The sequence below is a fragment of the Hippopotamus amphibius genome, chromosome 6 (assembly GCF_030028045.1).
Source record: "Hippopotamus amphibius kiboko isolate mHipAmp2 chromosome 6, mHipAmp2.hap2, whole genome shotgun sequence".
NCBI lineage: Eukaryota > Metazoa > Chordata > Mammalia > Artiodactyla > Hippopotamidae > Hippopotamus > Hippopotamus amphibius.
In genome coordinates, this window is record NC_080191.1 from 10,876,230 (window position 1) to 10,897,600 (window position 21,371).

Genomic DNA, 21,371 nt, shown 5'->3' on the forward strand with positions numbered 1-21,371 from the left:
ACAAAACCCCAGCAATCGTCACATCCAAGCTGTACTTCAGGAGCACTGAACAAGCATCAACCACTGGGGCAGAGTCCAAGATGAGGCTGGATGAGGGGTAACTGCTGCATCTGAGAGTTTCAGAGGCCTTAGGGTTTTCTCAATGAGAGGCTGACAGAATTTCAACGTGCCTGGGGACAGCCTAGGGCTTGGGACACACCACGTTTTGACGTTGGTGTAATGACATTTCTGAAAACAGCACACCCTTTTAGCACCAGAAACACAGCCCAGCTCAGACATTCTCAGGGGGTGGGGTGGAGGAGAGGCCCATTTCAAGCTTAAAGTTGAAACTAAAAAGTGAATTACATTTACAAAAAAGACTTCAGAGAAGAGTCTGTTCAAAGCATGGAGAAGAGGAAAATACCTGAGCAAAAGGTCGTAGAGAACCTATCTGGCGGCAGCCGCTGAATTCATACCAATTAGGTACTTCTGCTGGTGACAGTAGGAACTGTCGACCCCTGTAATTGCCATATTCGTAAGTAATCCATCTGGAAAACAAAACGTATAACCACAATAAGTGGCACTGTCCATTTGACAGTGGGCCCCAATTATGTTTTCAGAATGCTTTGATTTTTAGACTGAGCTTTTATACTTGAAATATATATTGGAAGATATAAAAAAAAAAAGTACCTTATTTTCAAAAACAGTTATAGCACCCATTTCTTGACAAATAGCAAATTCATGGTACATGAGTATTTATGCCCCAAAGTTACACTTTTGAAGAGAAATATGTAAGTTTTTTTCTCCAATAAGGCAGTGAACTAATGATAGTCTTTAGTCTTTTAGCAGGACAGCCCAGTACTTCCTGTGAGCTTTACATAAAACATCTTCAGTTGTAATAATGGACCTTTATTTAAAGGATTATTACTTGTAAAGTTCTTACACATGGTAAGTGCTATGTAAGGGTTAGATAAAAATAAATAATACATTCTTGTTTAAAATGAGAGTAATCTTTCTCAATCCAGAAAACTGCTGAAGACAGTCAGGTCTCTCCCACCCAGAGATGCTGGTACCCACACCTGAAGTATGGGTTCCAGTGCAGACCTAGCATGCAAGCAACCCAGTAACCATCCCCTCTGGTTGATGTATTACATCAAAGAATTTTCCCTATTTTTAACCCTGGAACTCTAAAATGTTATCATCTTAGTCATTTTATCATAAAAACAAAATATTACTTTACATCTGCTGGGAAAAAAGTCATGCATAATTCTACCACCCTAATAACCCAAATTTGTTTTTTAAATAGCTATTGTCCCCTCCAACGTTTGATGCCTTCAGACTATACCTATTGTTTTTGTGAGTGAAAGAAAAATACTTTCTTAAAAACGTATTACATTGATAGTCCTTATTCATTTTTACATCTTAATTTCAAAATAATTCAAAGTTGAGAAAAATCTTCCCATATTGACCTTTAATCATTTTGCATACAGCATCTGCTGGTCCCTCCTAGCTGAAAGAAAATCCCAACCCTTACTCCAAAATCAAAGGTCTTTCAAAAGGATAAGCAAAATCAGCTCTCTTTCCTACTTGCTAAAAAAGTACTCAATAAATTTATTGCAAAGCATTTGCCTAGTAGGAACTTTGAGAGATGTGAGAGTCCTACCTTAAGTAAACTAAAAGTCGGGATGAAGAGATCATGCCCCCACATGGCTTTTCCCAATGGGAAAAGTATACTATGAGGGAACATAAATATTAACCCTTCCAGAAAATAAGGTAATGTAGAAGAGAAATATGATCAAACTTAATTTTTAAAGTCTATTTTACTGACTAAACAAGTAGGTAACTCACTTACATGCCACCAATCACCTGAACAGAGCGTATATGCGTGTTGAATCCTAGGGATCGGAGATTAACTATTTCTGTATTAAATTCAATCTTTTTTCCTTTGAAGTCTTCTCTTTCAAAAAAAATAATTGTTGGTTCAGAAAATTCCTGTTTAGAAACAAAAATACTGTTCTATTACTCATCCTGGATAGTAATTCGAACTTATGTGAAAATTACCCTGTTACAAGGACAAAGCACCAGATCTGGCCTGTTCATAAACTTCCTTGCCCAGAAAGTCTGGGTGTTTATATACTTCAAACCTAAAAAGAGGAAGGATGGAGGGCAGAAAGTCTTTCCCTTGCACAGAAAGGCAGGCAAATGTAGAGTTATAAAGCAGGGGGGAAATATCCCAGGCACCTGGAATATCAATTCTAATGAAATTCATTTTCAACTTTGCTACTTTCTGTTGAGATAAGGAGGGGCTGGAAAGCCAGGGACACAGATGGCGAGGGTCGGGGGCTGTGGTGATCTTTGGGGTCTGGTGGTAACTTGCCTAATGAAGGAGCCTTCCCCTTGTATGCATTTTCAGACATCTTTTTGTTTTTGTTTTTAACTGTCAATAAGACAATGATTCTATGTACTCCCAAACTTTCCTGTAGGAATAATTGTTAGCAGGAGAGAAAAAAAATAGGGTGGAAGCCCCATGTTCAAATGGTCATTTATTGTAAAGAGGACGAGCACAGAAGTCCACTGATATTCAGAAAAATGAAGAGTTGGCAGTTAATGCTTGTTTTTCAGATTACAGACCCTAGATTAAGCTCTAATGCTAATAATCTTAAAATCACAGATGTTACATCAAGTTTCTCTATACTCTGCTAAGCGTTTTGTGACAAGGGTGTGGCCCCTTACTGCTTCATTTATGTGGATGTGCCCTGACATGTAGGAAGATCTTGACCAGTAAACAGAGCACATCAGTGTGCAGATGTGGTCTGTATGGTCTAGGAATTAGGTTATATAAAACATGCAAGAAGGAAATGACAAAAACTGTAGTAGTATTATTACTACTTTGCACTTTTCTCTGAGATGGCATGCCAAAACATTCCAAACACTCTGATCTGGTGACAACCACCAATTTTGCAGTACTAAGTCACAATTAAAATATATGTTCTTAATATGGGTAAAATGTTCATTTCATCCTAATCAGAACTTAAAAAACATCATCTATAAGTATCAAAAGTGATGTGAACATATATGCTAAGTTCTGGTTGAAGGTAGGCATTTGAAAGCTTTAAATCTGAAGTGGGTTTGTTTTTTTTTAAATACTTGCAGGTAGCTTTTAGAATTCCTAGCAGGTTAAATATAAAATTTATAGATATTTTATTATTTGTAAGTTAATGAATCTTATATCATTCCATGTTTCACTACTACTATTTTCACATCTCAAGAAAGGTCAACATTTTCGTTATCTGAATGGGCAGGAGGGGATGAGAAAAAGCCAACTTACATTTGTTCTTTCTACCTTTAAAGCTAAAATCACCGACTACATATGTTTAAAGCTTTTTATGAGAGATCAGCTAGCAAAAAACTAACAAATACTTCCCGAACTGTCAGACACACCCAGACTTTAACATCTGAACATTAACTTGCAGTATTGTTCTATTGAATATTGCTTTGTCTGCATCAAAATTTAAGATTTCTGGTCAAAAAGGAGCACTGTAATCTGGATTGGCACATACAGGATAAACTGGGAGAAGTCATTTGATTGCAAATCTCTAAAACGACAGAGTCATAGATTTAAAAACCACAAGGAATTTCTGCAAATCAGTAACAACAATGCTAAAGAGCTGGGCAAAGGATATAAAGAGGCAATTCACTGAACAGAAAACCCAAGTAATGAGTAAGTATCTGAGATGCCAACTCACCAACAGTGAAATGCAAACTCACACAACGAGATGGTGCTTCCTACCCCATTCTTTCAAACTGACAGAAGCTGGGACGTCAGAGAATTCTCAATAATGGCAATGATGCTGCAAACAGGAACCACGTGCAGTGCCAGCAACACTGTAGAGTGGTGGAATCCGGCAGCACTTTGTGAAGTTGTGTACGTGTGCGTGTGAAATCCACTCTTTAGCCCCAGAAGACTCCCCGCAGGGTAAGCCACTATGCTGTATGTGCACCTAGTTCTTGATTATAGATTGTACATACGTAGGACATCATGTGCACCCATCAGAATCAATAACTAGATATACATGCAGCATCATGGATGGCTCCTAAAAAATTTAGTGTAAGAGTTATGTTTATAACACAATGAGAACTACAGTATAATATTGTATATAAATTAAAAGCCTGTACACATATTTTTTAAAAACATATTTTATACGAATATCCCAGCTGTACCCCAAACACATTAGAATGGGTGCCTGTAAAGGGAGAGGTATAGAAATAGGGGTCAGGTATGAAATGGAGAAAAACAAGACAAAGGGGCCCTGAACTAGCCCATGACTGTGCACCATGACTGACCCTGTGCACCAACACTGCCCCCGAAGTCTGAGAAAACAAACAAAAACAGTTCACACTTTAAAGATCTGGAAAGAGATCAGGGTGGAACGTCCTACATGCAACTATTCTTTTTCTGCCTCCGACTCTGCCCTAAGTCTACCTGCTGGTTGCCTTGCTCTGACCGTCAGCTGTGTGACCACAGACCTCCGCAATGCTATGTTCACCCTGACATACTTACAACGTCTATAAAGCGAAGAGACTTGAAAGTTGCTCCAGGCAGGCATCCCATTGCAGACAGCGAAGGATAGAGACCTTCCTCCAACACGTACTGATTACCAGAGAAATTTTCTCCATCATATACAACCCAGCTGTAGAGGAAAAGCCACACACATACAAGATGTAACTTGAGTCTTTCTGGTCTAGAAGTCTGATTTTTAGAGGTAGCCTGCCATACAATAAACACAATGCTTATGGCTAAGTGTTCTCTCTGCAGAAATATTTCATCTTGTGGCAAATCAGTATTCATGATAAGTCAGTTGGTAACTTTGCATGTGGGAAATAAAGCTTTTTTCTCCATGAAATGATTCACCTCTCCACCTTCTAGCATTTCTTGGGCCTCTCATGGTGCCACCATTCTCCCAGCCAAGGTGGTTTTGTCAAGCCTTTGAGTCTTCCAGTCTTTTCTGAATAATCCTTCAACCTTCATAGCTCATCAGTCACCTGGGTCTACTGTTTCCTCCCCAGATTTCTCCCTCATCCCTTTATCCTCATTTCCAACACCTTTGCACTGGGCCAGGAGTCAAAATACCACAGTGACTTAGACAAGGCACTTAAGTCTCTCCAGTCCTCAGCATTATTGGTAAAATGGTGATTAACCATGCTCCCCTAGAGGAGTTGGGGGGGGGGGTTTGTTTTTGTTTAACCCAACACATACTATTGAGGGATAATTGTGTGTCAGGTATTTTTCCACTGCTGGGGATACAACAGAACACAAACCAAAGTCCCTGGTGTCTTGAAGTTTATACCCTAGTGAGCTGAGACAAACAATAAATGAATAACAGAAATGTACATGTCTGGTAGCAATAAATTTAGCAGCATATGGGACAAAGAAACTAGGACAGAGGTGCAGGTGTGTGCTAACGCACAGTGAGGCTTTATCTAAATCTGTGCATTTTTTTCTTCTTTAAATCTGTGCATTTGAATGCACAGCTGGCGCTCTATCCATTTTGCGCCGCCACATGGCGTGCCGGTGCCGTTTAGACCACGAAGAGCTATGTGACTAAAGGCATCACTGCTACTCCTGTTATTATTCAACTTCATTCTTCATCGCCTTTTGCACAGATTGCGCCAAGGGTTTCCTGATCCGTTTCCCTGACGTTGAGCTTGCCTCGCCCAGCGTGTGCTTCCGGTAGCGTCCGTCTGAATTCCCACCTCAGAGGAGTGGTCGCCTGAGGCCACCCCCCTCCCTGTCCGAAATCACTTCCCTCCCCCCCAGTACAAAGACCTCGCAGTGAGAGAGGGGGTGTGCCCTTCATCAGCATCCCTACTCCAGCCACGCACCTGCCTACCATGCAGAATGCCCACCCGACTCCTACCCACCTGTAAAAGAAACCTATCTTGGGAGGTGTCTTAGAGATGACTTAGCGTCCCTTTACAGGCGACGGGAGAGGCCAGGGGAACCTGGTCTGAATCCCATTGCACACCGAGGTGATCATCTTCAGCTTCTCTCACCCACACTGGTGCCTGCGTCCTCTGCTGCCCAGAACTCAGTGCTCTAACGTCCACTTCAGTACTCACGTGGGCCTGTACTATGTAGTGGTTTCATACGGCACCAAGCACCTATGTTTTCCCCACTGGCTGGGCTCTGCCAGTCTACTGTTTTGCTTACGTACCTGCCTCCTAAAACTCTGCAAGACTTGGTAGAAAATGAATCATCAATTTGACTTGTTGTTTCTTCAAAACACTGACTGTGACCTTGAAACTGTGGTTCCGAAAACAAATGAATCTTTGAAAAAGTAAACAGAAATACATAAAATTATTTTCCTAAACACATTAACTCATTCAGCCTTTGAATGAGTTAAAACATGACCTGTTAACTTTAGTTACAGTAAACTGGTATGAATTTTATAAATCCTTTAATTTTCTACGAATACATTAATGATCAATTAGAAATACTTTGGCTGCACCATTCATGACTGTTTAATTTAATTCAGAGACATCAAAGGATAGTCCAACAGTAGAGGCAGCTTTCTACAGAACACCCTGTCCTAACAAGCTGTGAGGCATTTTAAAGCTTTATTGTGGCCAAAAATAATTACTCACAGTTCTTACCTTACAAGAAACTATTTTGGAAACATGTAGTGCAGTTTTTCTCCCTCTCAGTGGAAGCTACCTGCTGATTTATTAGAATCTTGTGTATGCCAATAAAGGAGGCTACAGTGGTGTTTGTGCCTTGCTAATTATGGCTGTCTGAATAATTCCATTAGAAAGTCTTTAACAAATTTAACACTTCAGTTGATATAGAAGAGTCAGCATTCAAAAGGCTTAAGTGAGGGACCATATAAGACACTAAATAAAATGTCTAATGCAGACACAGCAAATATGAAAATTCATTTTACTGTTTACCACAATAACCATATGCTGTTGTTTGAAATAGCATACAATTATTGTGGTAATTAGTCCTAGTGTATTAATGTAAAACTCTGATCCACTGTAATGATATAAAATTTAACTTTACATAATAAGGACATTTTTTAAGAAATACTTAGATATGGGTCAATGCTATCAATTAAGCCTTGCTGTAAACTTTAATTTTAAAATACAGCTCTCAGGCATAAGAATGGGTAAAACTATCAATATGTCCCCAAATGTATGATTATTTTACACATAAATTCTGCTTTTCAACGGGAGGTTTCTAATTATGAAAGACAGAATATTGGTTAAGTTACCTGATTTCGTCTTCTTGGGCCAGTAAAAGAATCCTAAGAATTTTTAAAGGGAAGAGAAAAGGAAATGAATAGGGCAGACATCTTGAAAGTTTTTTCTCTAGATCATTAACAACTACCATTAAAAATAATCTCAGCACAGTTTCTACAGTTAAGTATTACATGAACCAGAAGCACACATTAAGGGAATCCAAAATTCAGTTAAATATTCTCATAGAAAAACATAACTCCTTACCAAACATATGGGTTGAACAGAAGAGATCTTACAATTTTTGCTTCCCCAGTCCTCAAAGCTGGTATAAAAGCCTTTATCCAGAATATACTGTTCTCCTGTGAAGTCAGGATTTTCATAGGCTACCCATCTAAAGAAACAAAAACACTGACTCATTCTAGTTCACAGTTTACATTTACCATAAAACTATCACACCCATTGAGGCAAATATATATCGTATAGCAACTTTCATTTGTTTTACAAATAAGTAATCTTAATAATTTTCCTGGTTCTACATTAATCTTTTAGGAGCAGACGGATTTGTCTGTAGGGCAAATCAAAGTGGAAAGTGGAAGAGTATCTTTACGTGGACCTTTTGGTGTCCTTGCTTATCAAATCCTATTCCCTGAGGAAACTCCAATAAGGCTATTTCTCCAGATTTCTTTCTAATTCTATTCTTGGGAAACAATCTGGGCTTTAAGAAGTGCCTATAAAAATATTTTAATATGCAAGTAAGAATTCTTTTTGTTATCAACATTAAAGTATTTTTCCAGAAAGATACTACAGGAACCTATGTCCCCATTACACAACAAACCACACTGGGGGAAGAAAAAAAAAAAGCTGACTGAAAAAAAAAGAAAATGGTTTTTTAAAAAAATGTTAAAAAAAATCATAAAACAGCTAAATAACGAAAATTTTGTTTGAAATCAGGATTTCCAACATAACTATGTAACAAGCAAAACTGAACAAGCTCTTGGGAATACTAAGAACAGATTTCTTTTGGAATGTTTCCCTATTTGTTATCTTTTAAATGATCCACACTCAGAGAGGAAAAATCAACAAGACCAACTTACTGATGCTATTTCATATCCAAAGATAAAGTCTTTGAAAGGAAAAGAGTTTGTCAGTTCTGTTATATTCAAGAGATACTCAGTGTTTCTTCCTCAGTTAATTCATTGCCCTACACTGATCCTCTCACAGCTTAAAGGAATAATACCTTTATGCCTATATATATGCCCAGAACTTTCCAAAATGCATTCACCTCTCTTATCAGATTTAATCTTCTAAGGGACATAACAGAGAAGAACAAACTGGAGTCCACACTGGATCTACTCCTTTAGCGCCAACCTTTGTGCTCTGCTGCCTTGTGCTCAGCCATGCTGGCTATGCATCTCTGTAAAGGAATGTTCCTTATAAGCCTGAAATATACATGACAGTCCACTCTCAAGGCTCTGACCTTTAAAGGTGTGACACTTTTCCATTCATATAGAGACAAAAAGTTGCAGAACAGAAAATAACAACTGTCTCCAGGGGTTTAGAGGAACATTGTGACCAGACCTACATGGACAGCTGCCAAGAACAAAGGATTGCAGCACCACCCGTCACACCCTCTTCCCTTTTAGTATAAAGGAAGCCTGAATTCTAACTCGGGTGAGATGGTTCTTTGGGACACTAGCCCACCATCTTCCAGGTCTGCTGGCTTTCTAAGTAAAGTCGCTATTCCTTGCCCTAACACCTTGTCTCTCAATTTACTAGCCTGTTGTGTGGCGAGCAGTACAAGCTTGGACTCAGTAACAGGGAGGTACTGGTAACAAACTGGCCATTTACCATGTGCTGGAACTTGACTGGCACTAGGAATGCAAGATGAAAAAGACAAAATCCTTGCCCTCGAAAGTTCAGAGACAGGTAAGAAGCATCACGTGGAATTATTTGTAGGTGTTTGTTCGGAATGGAAGCTGCCTGTCCAAGGCGACACCAATCACTTAGTGACCAGGGATGAATGAACCCTTGACCGAGTCTCCTGAGACCCACCAGATCTCTTCACTTCATGACCCGAAACAGCCATACCTGTAAAATTTCTTTTCATTTACTGTTCCATTAAGCCATACCTAAAATAACCCACACGCTTCACAATTAGAACAGATTACAATTTAACTATCTAAAGGGCTTGACTTAAAAACTCCAGTACAGTTATTACTTGGAAATGAACTGCCATCAAGGAGAAGAACACTGCAAAAATCTCCGATGAAAATTAGCTGCGACAGCTAACATCTGTGGACTCCTTTCTGGCCATCAAAATGGAGAAACTGCTATCAGCACCAATCACAGTCTATTTCAGAAAATCTGCTCTCCCACTTCAGAACCTCATAAGCAATTTTAAAATCCTATCCTTCAACACTGTGAGATGAGGAATTAGGAGGCCTGATTCTAGCTGTGGACCTGACATTAACTTTCAGATAACTTTAAAGAGGTCACTTAACCTTTGTGAAAGTCTGTATTTTCATTTCTAAGGAAGGGCATTGACCGAGACCCCCGTGCTGACAGGGTGGGAGGCTGTGCAGCTCGGAGGTGCCTGTGTGTGTGGCCTCTGTTCACACAGCCTCTGGCTTATCACGAGTCAGGAGGAGAAATGACAACATAGCGGGAGCACAGAACACTGCTACGTGGGGAGGAATTTCTGAAGAGCAAGAAAATCTACTTTACAAAAGCCAAGACTTAAAAAAAAAAAAAATGAAAGAGGATAAGACATATCACAAAAAAGTATTCCTTGCAAGGCTCTGGGTCTGTAGCAAGTTAGAGGGGAACTGAGGGATAAAGTCCTTTTTGCTTGATTGTTTGACTTTAAGGTTGGGAGGGAAAACTGCCAGTGAGGAGGGAGAGGCTGAATACGCAGGAGCGGTGACAGCTGAGCAAGCCTCAGAGGACACTTTAGGCAGTGTTTTGTTTTTAACAAGTGCGAGTACTGTATTTGCCTACAAAACTAAAGTATATTACTCGTAAGAAAACACCCAACTCTCAAGTAAGCCTAATTCACTGAAGTTGAAAGAGGAAAACCATTTATTAAAATGTCACTTGAATTGACAGTAATGGGGGCTTCCCTAGTGGCAAAGTGATCGAGAATCCGCCTGCCAATGCAGGGGACAAGGGTTTGATCCCCGGTCTGGGAAGATCCCACATGCCGCAGAGCAACTAGGCCCGTATGCCACAACTGCTGAGCCCACGCGCCACAAATGCTGAGGCCCGCGTGCCTGGAGCTCGTGCTCCGCAATGGAAGAAGCCACTGCAAGAGCAACCCAACAGGGAGTAGCCCCACTAGCCACAGCTGGAGAGAGCCTGCACACAGCAGTGAAGACCCAATGCAGCCAAAGTAAAAAAAAAAAAAAAGACGGTAATGGTGTTTTCCTTCCAAGATGCAGCCCCAGATGAATCACCCATGAATATGGGAGTAAAAAACCCAAAATTCATTTCTGAGATTCTCAGGTATATCCACAATCTACACTCTATTTATAACTTATACCTGAAACTCTCAGAAAACTCCTTCCTGTCCTTGTTTAAGCATATTTGGTACGTGTGAGTCAACACTTCTTTGTCTATAAGATTGGTAAATATAAGTACCAACAGGTCTCAGCCTGCTGGGATCACTGCTCAGAATTTAAGGGCAGCAGGCAAACCTGCCCTTCTGTGGAGGGAAGAGGAAAAAGAACTCAAAACCAACACTTAAAAAAAAAAATCTGGACTCTAGAAATATTTCATTTTGCTCTGAGTTAAAAAAACAAAAAGTTAGCCCAGTTTCCCCTATTTGAATAAGAGGACAGCACAGAACTAGAAAGTGATTAGCAGGGATAATGTAAAGGTATCTCTCTTGATGTTTCAACAAGAAACAAAATGCACTTCCTAAAACCTCATTTGCTGGATTTGTGAACATCCTTCCAGAAGGCTGTTCTCTGGTTTCAGAGCTAATAATCAGTTTACCACCCAGGGAGTTTATTACACATGTGATAGTGGCACATCTTGCCCTTCCTATCCTGCAGAGCACAACCCTACCTCCTCCAAAGTCTTCTCTGTGTCCAAGCTGGAAATTAATCTCCCTCTGCTGTGGATCCCCAAAGCACTTAATCTTTGCCTATTCTGTAGCAATAATTAGGTTTTATATAAATACTGTAACTTCTCTGAGCATGTAATATAACCCTTTGCACATAATAGACCTCAATAAATATTTGTCAAATGAATGAAATATGAGGAAGCAGCTGGCCCTGGTAAATAAAGAAGTGCTAGTACAACCACAGAATTTAAAAGGAAGTGTGTGTGTGCCGGCGCACACGCATGCCTCCTTTCAACTTCCCCCCAATAACAAAACTCAACTGCTACAACAACAACAACAACAAAGTCTAAGCCAGGAAATGTAGCTAGAAATGACTGAAAATAGAAACATATAAAAAGCAACATTTTATAAAGGAAACCCATTTCAAGTAAATAAGGGCTGAGTGAAAAAGAGAGACTGGCTCCAGGCACAGTAATTCTGCCTGTGCTAACAGCACAGTCTACCTAAACGCCCTAAGGGAGTTCCACCCAGCATCCTTTTGCTTCCTCTGCTCTGGTACATGACCCGGCTCCGACACACCTGGTGAGTATGAAAATGTGCAACCGTTTCCCCACATTGAGTTGGTCATTGTATGTTCCCTCTAAATAGTTCACTGTAAAGGCAGTCAAAAATACTGCAGAGCCACAGCAATATTTCTGATGACTTCTGAACACCACACCATACCTTTTGACTATGGCAGATTCTAATGTCAGGATTCTGGAACAGGAGAAGGCACTTCCTGCTAAGAATGGAAGCCCCCAAAGTCACTGATGTCATTCTGCCAAGATGGTACCACCACCACCACCACAAGAATTTAGTGAACATGACTAACACTAATATTACATTGTAGACACATCTCAAATATGCAGGGCCCCTTGAAATACAAGAATTGAGGTTAGAATGACTCATGTATTGTGGGAAGCCCCTTGAAATACAATTGAGTTGAAGTCAGAATGACTCATACAGCCTATGTTACTCATAGCATAGGAACCTAACACCAAATGCTTTCAACAGCACCAACCTCAAATGATTTCATATGACCCTTTAAGAATACTCTCACTTACAACAAATTATAACTGACATCAGCCTGGACCATAAAAATACTTGTATAATTCACTTTAACACATCTTTTTTCGCCAATCCTGTATCTGTGCCCACGCTTTCTGATGTTCCTGGGGAACTCCTCGGCCCAATCATATATAAGTAGCCCCCATGGGACTGACCCTACATCTCAGCTCCAGGGCCGGGCATGTAACACAGGCACGGCCATCTCCTTGGCTACAGTAATTGGTTCAGACAGGTGCGAATGACCTGAGCATCCGGAATCAAAGTCAAACCTGGAACTTTCGTGGGAAAGAGAAGCTTTCCACTAGAAGCGATCAGATTTGAGAACAAAAGCCAGATGTTGTGGCCACAGACAGAAAGTCAGAACAAATCTGACTCCATATTGGATCTTTTTCTTTTACTTTAACCTCTGTATTCTATTGCTTTTGCTACAAATTAATCACTAAAGGGATGTTGCCATAGCTTAAAGTAAACAAAATAGCTCCCAGCCTCCCATGCCCAAGTGTTAAGCTAAAATACTTTTATTTAAGTTCACAGGAAACATTATGACCAGGTCCACCTGGCAGCAGGAAAGAAGAAATTAACACATCCCCTGGGGAAGAAATTAACACATCCCCTGGGGAGTCTGGCCAGAACCAGAACATATTTGCAACAATTTATCCCCTTTTAAACTTTACCTCATCACCTCCCCCTGTTTGTTCTATAAAAGAAACTACCATCCAAACCCCAGCAAGACAGCGCTTTTGGACACCAGTCTGCCATCTTTTCAGTCTCCTGGCTCTCCAAAGTCGCTATTCCTTGTCCCAACACCTCATCTCTTGATTTATTGGCCTGTTGTGCACCACGCAGTATGAGCTTGGACTCGGTAACAAAAAGTACCTGCCTAAAGCGAAGCCTGAAGAGCAAAAGCCCAGTCAAGAAACAAAGTTCTAATGACAGTGCCTGAACCCCTGTATCAGCCGTGACTGAAGCAGAACCTTCCCCAGGACTTTTCAGTTATGCATGTCAATATATTACATTTTTATCACTTATGCCATTTTAGGCTGACCTGCTGTCTCTTGCACCCCAAAGAGTCTTGACTAATCATCTTTCAATAAAAACTTACTTTAGCATTAGTGAAACATTTAATTGCTAATTCCAGGTACCTTGTAACAATTATTTTTATATTAAAATAATAGCCCAGAATGAACCCACCTACATGGTCAATTTACAATGCAGGAGGCAAGAATATACAAAGGGGAAGACAGGCTCTTCAATAAATTGTGTTGGGAAAACTCAACAACTACATGCAAAAGAATCAAACTGGACTACTTTCTCATACCATATAAAGAAATAAACCAAAAACGGTTTGGTTAATGACTTACATGTAAGACCTGAAACCATAAAACTCCTAGAAGAAAACATAGCCAGTGCACTCTTTGACATCAGTCTTTGCAATTTTTTTTTGGATATGTCTCCTCAGGCGAGGGAAATAAGAACAAAAACAAACAAAAGGGACTACATCAAACTAAAAAGCTTTTGTATCAACCAAACAAAAAGGTTGCCTACTGGGTGGGAGAAAATATTTGCAAACAACATACCTGGTAAGGGGTTAACATCCAAAGTATACAAAGGATTCATACAACATAACATCAAAAAACCAAACAACCCAACTACATACACATTTTTCCAAAGAAGACCTATATATTGCCAAGAGGCACAGGAAAAGATGCTCAACTAATCATCAGGAAAATGCAAATCAAAACCACAATGAGATATTGCCTCATACCTGTCAGAATGGCTAACATCAAAAAGGCAGCAAATAACAAGTGTTGACAAGGATGTGGAAAAAAGGGAACCCTTGTGAACTGGGTGGGAATATAAATTGGTGCAGCCACTGTGTAAAACAGTATGGAGGTTCCTCAAAAAGTTAAAAATAGAACTACTATACAATCCAGCAATTTCACTTCTGGGTATTTTTCCCCAAAAACTCAAAAACAAAAACACTAATTCAAAAAGATATCTGCACCCCTATGTTTACTGCAGCATTATTTATAATAGCCAAGATATGGAAGCAACCTATATATCTACATAGATGTGGTAGATACATATATATGTAATGGAATATTAGCCATAAAAAATAATGAAATCCTGCCATTTGCGACAACATGGGTGGACCTAGAGAGTATGATGCTAAGTGAAATAAGTCAGAGAAAGACAAATACCATATGATTTCATTTTTATGTGGAATCTAAAAATCAAAACAAATGAACAAACATAACAAAACAGAAAACAGTCACAGATACAGAGAACAGGTGGTTGTCAGACTGGAGGGGGTGGGAGGATGAGTAAAACAGGTGAGGGAAATTAAGAGACACAAACTTCCAGCTACAAAGTGAGTGAGTCACAGGAGTAAAATGCACGCATGAAGAATATTATCAATAACTATGTGGCATCTTGTATGGTGATGGAAGGTAACTAGACTTCTCGTGGTCATCATTTCCAGATGCATAGAAATACTGAACCACTATGTTGTATACCACAAACTAACGTGCTGTTGTAAGTCCTGTTTGTAAAAACAAACAAAAACAAACTCATAGAAAAAGAGATCAAACCTGTGCTTATCAGAGGTGGGGAGTTGGGGGAGGGGCAGTTGGAAGAAGATGGTCAAAAAGCACAAACTTTCAGTTATAAGATAAATAAATCTGGGGATATAATCTAGAATATGATTAATATAATTAACTCTGTTGTATGTTATATATGTAAGTGAGGAAATATAATGGAGCAGGTGTGGGACCACAGGAAAATCAAATGGGACCTTGTCCCAACCTCAGGTTTCTAATGTTAGAACGCTATTATTATTTGTTTCCCATCCTAAGAAATTTATAAGTTCTTTCCATGAAGAATGACAAGGGAAGTGGATCTGTAGATTCCCATCATGAAATTCTAAAGTTTCATGCTCCAATGTTATAGTACACATAAAAAAATACTATACGAAAACAATTTTAAAAAGCAGCTATAAAAATATTGTGGCAGGATTAAATGGCTGATTTAATGTTTAGTTTTTGAGATATGTACTTACTGAGTGCTACTCTAGGTCAGAGACTCCATTGCTTTAACACAAACCAAAGTGAACCCATATTTAAAATCCCAATTGGGTTATTTTACTTACACTCCACTCAGTACATTGATAGACTGTGTCTTCACTCCATATCCAGTCTCCTTTAAATTCGCAACAATTCCTAATACGTCAATACTGGAACCTTTGGATCCAAAGTTTTTTTCACTGTACATTATCATGTGAGCATTTGAAAAATCCTATTGAGAAAAAAAAAAATTCAAAATTCAAAGCCTAGCCGTTTATTATCCAAAAACGCCCCAAGTATTAGTCATTAGCTTTTGTTTAACTTACACCTAATATAGGTCGTAAAGACTGAAGTTCTCCACTGTAGCCTCCCCAATCATTCCAGTCCTTATATTCTCCTTCTTCAAGCAAATACTGATGACCAGTAAAGCCAGGCTTCTCATAAGCAACCCAACTACAACAGAAAGAACATAAAGGAGTAGAAATTTTCAGTGGTGTTAAAGTATCAGTTTCATTGACAAATACAAATAGCTATAAAGCTAGACACGGACTCATGCATCATGACTACTGGGATGCTTCCCTAGCATTTAAGAGACTAACAGAACGGCCCCAAGAAATCAACCTAAGAAGCGCACACCCATCTTCCATGAAGGAGTATGGGGGGGGGGGGGCGTCAGTGTGCGTGTGTACATGTGTGCCTCAGTGTGTATGTTTGAGAATTGACTCAAAAGAACGTCAGCGCATAAAACGGGATGAACTTTTTTCAAACAGTAATTAAAATATTGTACATTTTGGGCTATTTACAAACCATTTTCAGTGTATACTTCTAAAGGAAATATGTAAGATCCAGAAAGTGCAAAATATGATCCTAAAACACAGAAAGATAACTAACAGTTCAATAGTTTGGCATATAATATTAATAAACAAGATTGTAGATTTGATGCATGTGGATGGGCCAACTTATCAGCCTTGCTCAGCTGACTGACCCCACACCAGCCCATCAAACTGCTGTGTCAGATCCAGGCCACAACTAGTTGAAGAAAACATGTTTGAAATTCAGTCTACCATACAATATGGAATGCTATCTTTGTGGGAGAAGAGCATGTTTTTTACTTTATTAAAAGAAGTAAAACGAAATCCTTACAGGTCACTCCTGTCTACTTACATGCCTCTTAGGACTCTCATAGATCCCACTGATGTAAATGGCAAATGTTCACCTCCAGTTGTTTCTTCCGTTTCACCTCCTTCCATGATAAAACTACACATCTCTGTTTCTAGTTCCATACATTTTCCTTCAAAGAAAGGCTTTTCATAAATAACTACCTATAACAGAAATGAGATAGGCTAGTAATTTGTAAGAAATTAAATATCTCAATAGCTAAACATTAAATCAGTCCCTTAATATCACTAAGTCCTGAAACACAAATTAAAATTTTCTAATCATATATTTTAAATTAACTAAATAATAGCATCCTGTAATATAATTTTAAAAATCAGAATTTTTTTCCTGCTGTGGTGTAGCCTAAAGTCAAGGTTCAAAAGACAGTTATGCATAATTGGTTTTTGTTCAATGTCTAGAACTGATATTTAGAATTTTGCTCAGGCCAAACGAAGGAACCAAAGTATTCTAAGTGCTTTAAAATGAAACAAGCTACAGATCAAACTGTGTCACAGATGTGTGAAGTCCAACAGAACTAACAGAAAGAGCATTCTGGAGTAGGAAGAAACTTGTCTTGAAAAGTGAGGTTTTTTCCTTGCTAACTGGCAAGTAGTAACAGACCCTGCAGTTAGTAAACACACCCGCAAATTACAAACTTAACACGACAATGAACCCTTTGAGCCGCCGCTACACATACTGTTAGTGGTAACTAGTGCCGTCAACATCATCCTCCACCCTGAAGGATGGTGTGTGTGAGCCGGACAACTTCCTTTGGCTGAAATTATGTCTTATGGAAGCTGATAAGTAAAATCACACAAGTACTATCTTCATGGAGATGGAATGGGAATAAAATTAAAAAAAATATTACCTTTGGATCTGTAGGGAATTCAACTTTACGGCCACCCTGAAAAGAAAAATAACATTGTAAGAAAAGAGGCTTGTCATCGATGCGTTACCATTTTCTATTACCCACAGCAGTCTGTGGTAAGCCACGGACCTGCACAGAGCAACTACATTCTGGTTTGTTTAATTGATGTTGAGACAGTTCTAAAATCACCAAAAATGCAGGGAAGATATGAGGAAGACTGTCTAAAGCAGAGTCACACAGAGGAAGGATATAAGCTGAATCTGCATGGTAGCTGTGCTTTTTAACCGAATAAGTGTTGGGGGTTTTTTGTTGTTGTTTTGTTTTGTTGTTTTCTTTAACTCAGTAAACGTCTCAAAAAAAGGCATATTTCTCACTTCTCTTCAAAAGCAGTCCTAAGATCTGACATCACTGGACCCCAGTTCTCACAGGCAGCAACCTTCACCTTCTGCACTTACTAAGCTTGCACTGGGCTCCTCCTCCAGCCGGGATACAGGCTCCAGTTTGCCTGTCTCCACCTCTTCCGCAGTTCGACTCCCTGCCAGCCTACTCACGCCTCTTTGCTGCCTGGCCCCAAAGGCATTTGGTTTTGCAACCCCTGGCTTACAAAACTGTTGAAGTTCACTAAAGTTCACAATATGATCTGAAGGATTCTTGAAATAATTAGGTAAACTGTTAGATAAATTTAAAACATTCCGAACGACAGGTCTATGGGAGTTGCTGTACTTTTAAAATAAAAAATGTTTTCTTAATCCAAAAATGTCACTAAAAATAAACCATAGAAGAGGTATGACATAGAAATATTAAATAGGGTAAGAGTTCAAATCAGCAATGGGAAAGTCAGAAGGATATTTTTCACCTATACGTTTAACAGCCTTAAAAAAGGTACAGCCAAAGGTGCTCAAATATAGCAAATGAACTATAATTATAAAGGAATGTGGCTGATTTTATCAACAAACCAGGACTCATACAACCAAATAAGTACCCTTTTCGATAGTAATCCTTTTTGAATGCCATGAACTTCACAGTTCTATAAGTTATCATTAAAAACTGCCTTCAAAACCTGGGGCAATTCTCTTATACATTCACAAAAGTTAACAAAACTTTGTTCTTTGAAGGTAGATTTAATTTTAGAAAAAAGCCCAAAATTATCGGCAGGAAGACCAGCACACATCTAGGTAATTAAACCACAAGCTTTGGCGAGAGGGGCAAAATTAAGATAAAAAAAATTATCTTCCTGACTTTCTAATTTGTTTCAAACCGACTCAGAAGACAACCACAAAGTGGAATTTGAAGAATACGTTTGTAACGGGAGCCTTGCTCATGCAGTAGGTATTTAGTGAGTACCTACTATGGTGCAGCTCAGCAGGGGGTCAAAACAGGTGCAGCCTGGATCCTCCCAAGGCTTAGAGTCTTGCAGATGAAACAAAGAACAAGGCAAAATACGGAGGAAGGAAGCACAGGCTCCTTCCTAAGGCAAATGCTTTGGAAAACAACACTCATTCCGACATTCTGCGCCAGTGCCCCCAAAGCTGCGGTCCAGCCTGGCCTTGTCGCTACACCTGGCTGGTCTGCAGTGAGCCCTGCCCTTGCCCTGCTCTGCCCCCGCTTGCGCTGTGTGCTCTGACATCACCATCTAAAAGAATCCCGCTTGGTTTTTAAGATCCACTTGACTTATCATGAACCTCTCCTAATTCTCCCCCTTCTCTGTTCTAACACCTACACATTGGACTTTATCTGTCCGTCCTCCTGTTTTCCCACAAAAGTTTAATTCTTCACTTTCTCACTTCTGCCCTGGGCTGAGCTTTTGCACACACGTCAGCGGCTCTGTAAGGCCGAGAATACCTTGAAGGCCAGGGCCATGGGCTTCTCCGCATTTTGTCATCTGTAGCACCGAGCAAGTTATCCTTTCTATTATTTCTATCTAGCAATAGGTCCCATCTTCTACACATTTGTTTTTAAAAAGTCTGCTTTATTGCTTTGAAGTCACATCCCATGAATTATCAAACACAAGCAAAGAATTACTGACTCCGAGAACACATCGCTGGATTCCATCTTTACCATTTTCAGAGGCCGCATGGATCCAATGTACGCCTCCTCTGTATTCCAGAAGGATAAGTCAGGGTATTCACCAGGTTCCAGGATAAAAGGGACACCCTGAAATCCAGGCTCCTCATAAATCAGCCATCTAAATAAGTACCGAGGAAGGAAGGAAGAGAGACAATGTATCATTTCTATCAGCAGAACACAGTACCCCACTGTTGAGAGAGGAACAGAACAGGAGAGGATATGCATTTGGAGAAGTACAGTTACACTTAGCTAATAGAGGGTTAGATTCAAGGAGGAATAAGCCATTATATGCACCTCTTCTTGAGCTTTTACTTGTCTCCTTGGCTTGGCTGTCTTTGTCCACTGATTTTACTCTCTATTATGAAGTGCTTCAAAGTGCAGATGTCTCTATTACTTCCATGTAATAAAAATAGTCATCTTTTTTGCACTGTATGTGTTTAGAGAGGCTCTAGCCAGATCTCAAGCTTTGTTTTAAAAGGTTACATCTCATTTGTTACCAAAGACTGGGATGTTCCACCTAATCATTTGTCACAGTATCAAAAATTAGTAACATTTAATAAAAAACTAGAGCTTACAAGCAGTGCCACTCAGAATTCCATCTAACCGGTCACAACAGTGCTATGAAGAAAAGATACTATTGTCCCCATCTTACAGATGTGGTTAAGTAAACTGCCCAGGGCCACAAACGCAGGGCTGATCCAAGCTGACTCCAAAGCCAGGTTCCTAATCATTCTTTGACAGCAATCTTTCTCATTCCAGAGAGTGCACTGAACATCATTTACTCTTTCACAATGACTCAGGATCTCACCGTGAGCGTGACTTAATGCACAATGATGTGGGGGCTTTGAAAGTCTGTACAGCAGCTTGTTCCCAGGCCCAAAGCTTTTTGAGTTCTTGGGCCTGATTTTTATGGCTTTTCAGTCTCACACCCATCTATCAGATTTCTCAGCTGTCACTTCTGCTGCGGTCAGGGAACCAGAAGCCTCACCCTCCTCTAATGTGCTAGAAACCAGGAAACCAGAAAACCATGCCCGATGTGAACTATCTCTAAAGACTGTGCAGTCTTATCAATTTCTTCGTTTCTGGGAGGGTTCTGGGAAAGTGAGGTTGCTGGAGAAGTGACTTTTATATGAGAGGTATTAATATACCCCCTTTGTAAACAAATATGGAATTCTTGGTCATTACTTACTCTCAACAATTCTTTATCAGTCTTGCTAAAGCATCCTAGCTGGGGTACCCTGACCATGTTCCCAGAATTTGGAACCAAGAAGAGGATGGCTATAAAGGCAACCCTTTACCAGCAATACGGTTCTGATTCTCCCCTCTTTGTTTTTCTCTTGTTCACAATTTTGGTCCAAGGGCCTATTTTTGGTGATGGTTTTTGTTAAAGATTCTTCTGGAGAAATCAGTAACTTCTTTAGACTCACTAATTATACAGGGATTTATAACCAAAATCCTACTGAAGACCTGTCAACACACACACACACACACACACACACACACACACACACACACACACGTTGAGAGGCTGTGTGTGGTGTATGGGTGTGGGGTCAAAACTAACCCGCAGTGATAGAAGTCAGGATAATCGTCACAGGGACGACCAGGAGGCAGCAGGAATGCGGGGGGCTCTAAAATACCGATTATGTACTATTTCTTGATCTGAATGATGGTACCATTTTGAAAATCCACTCAGCTTATACATGTATGATTTGTGGTGTACCATTTAATAGAACTGTTACATGTACTTCAATAAAAAATGAACTTAAGGCGAAAAAGAGACATCTTTTAAATATCACTGCAATATCCCTAAACCACAAGAAAGCAG

At 39.7% G+C, this 21,371-nt stretch overlaps 1 protein-coding gene across 2 annotated transcripts in view; it reads right to left on the reverse strand.

Moving 5' to 3' along the window:
• The window catches only part of CRYBG1 (crystallin beta-gamma domain containing 1), a 197,635-nt gene that overhangs the window by 5,958 nt on the left and 170,306 nt on the right, over window positions 1-21,371 (reverse strand). For both annotated transcript variants that reach the window (XM_057739903.1, XM_057739904.1), the window contains 11 exons: window positions 19,535-19,661; window positions 17,477-17,512; window positions 16,615-16,772; window positions 15,777-15,903; window positions 15,537-15,682; window positions 7,483-7,609; window positions 7,251-7,283; window positions 6,195-6,307; window positions 4,541-4,670; window positions 1,832-1,971; window positions 404-527 (listed from right to left, as the gene is read on the reverse strand). In XM_057739903.1, the coding sequence (XP_057595886.1) occupies window positions 404-527; window positions 1,832-1,971; window positions 4,541-4,670; window positions 6,195-6,307; window positions 7,251-7,283; window positions 7,483-7,609; window positions 15,537-15,682; window positions 15,777-15,903; window positions 16,615-16,772; window positions 17,477-17,512; window positions 19,535-19,661 (1,261 nt within the window). The remainder of the gene's footprint in view (window positions 1-403; window positions 528-1,831; window positions 1,972-4,540; window positions 4,671-6,194; window positions 6,308-7,250; window positions 7,284-7,482; window positions 7,610-15,536; window positions 15,683-15,776; window positions 15,904-16,614; window positions 16,773-17,476; window positions 17,513-19,534; window positions 19,662-21,371) is intronic.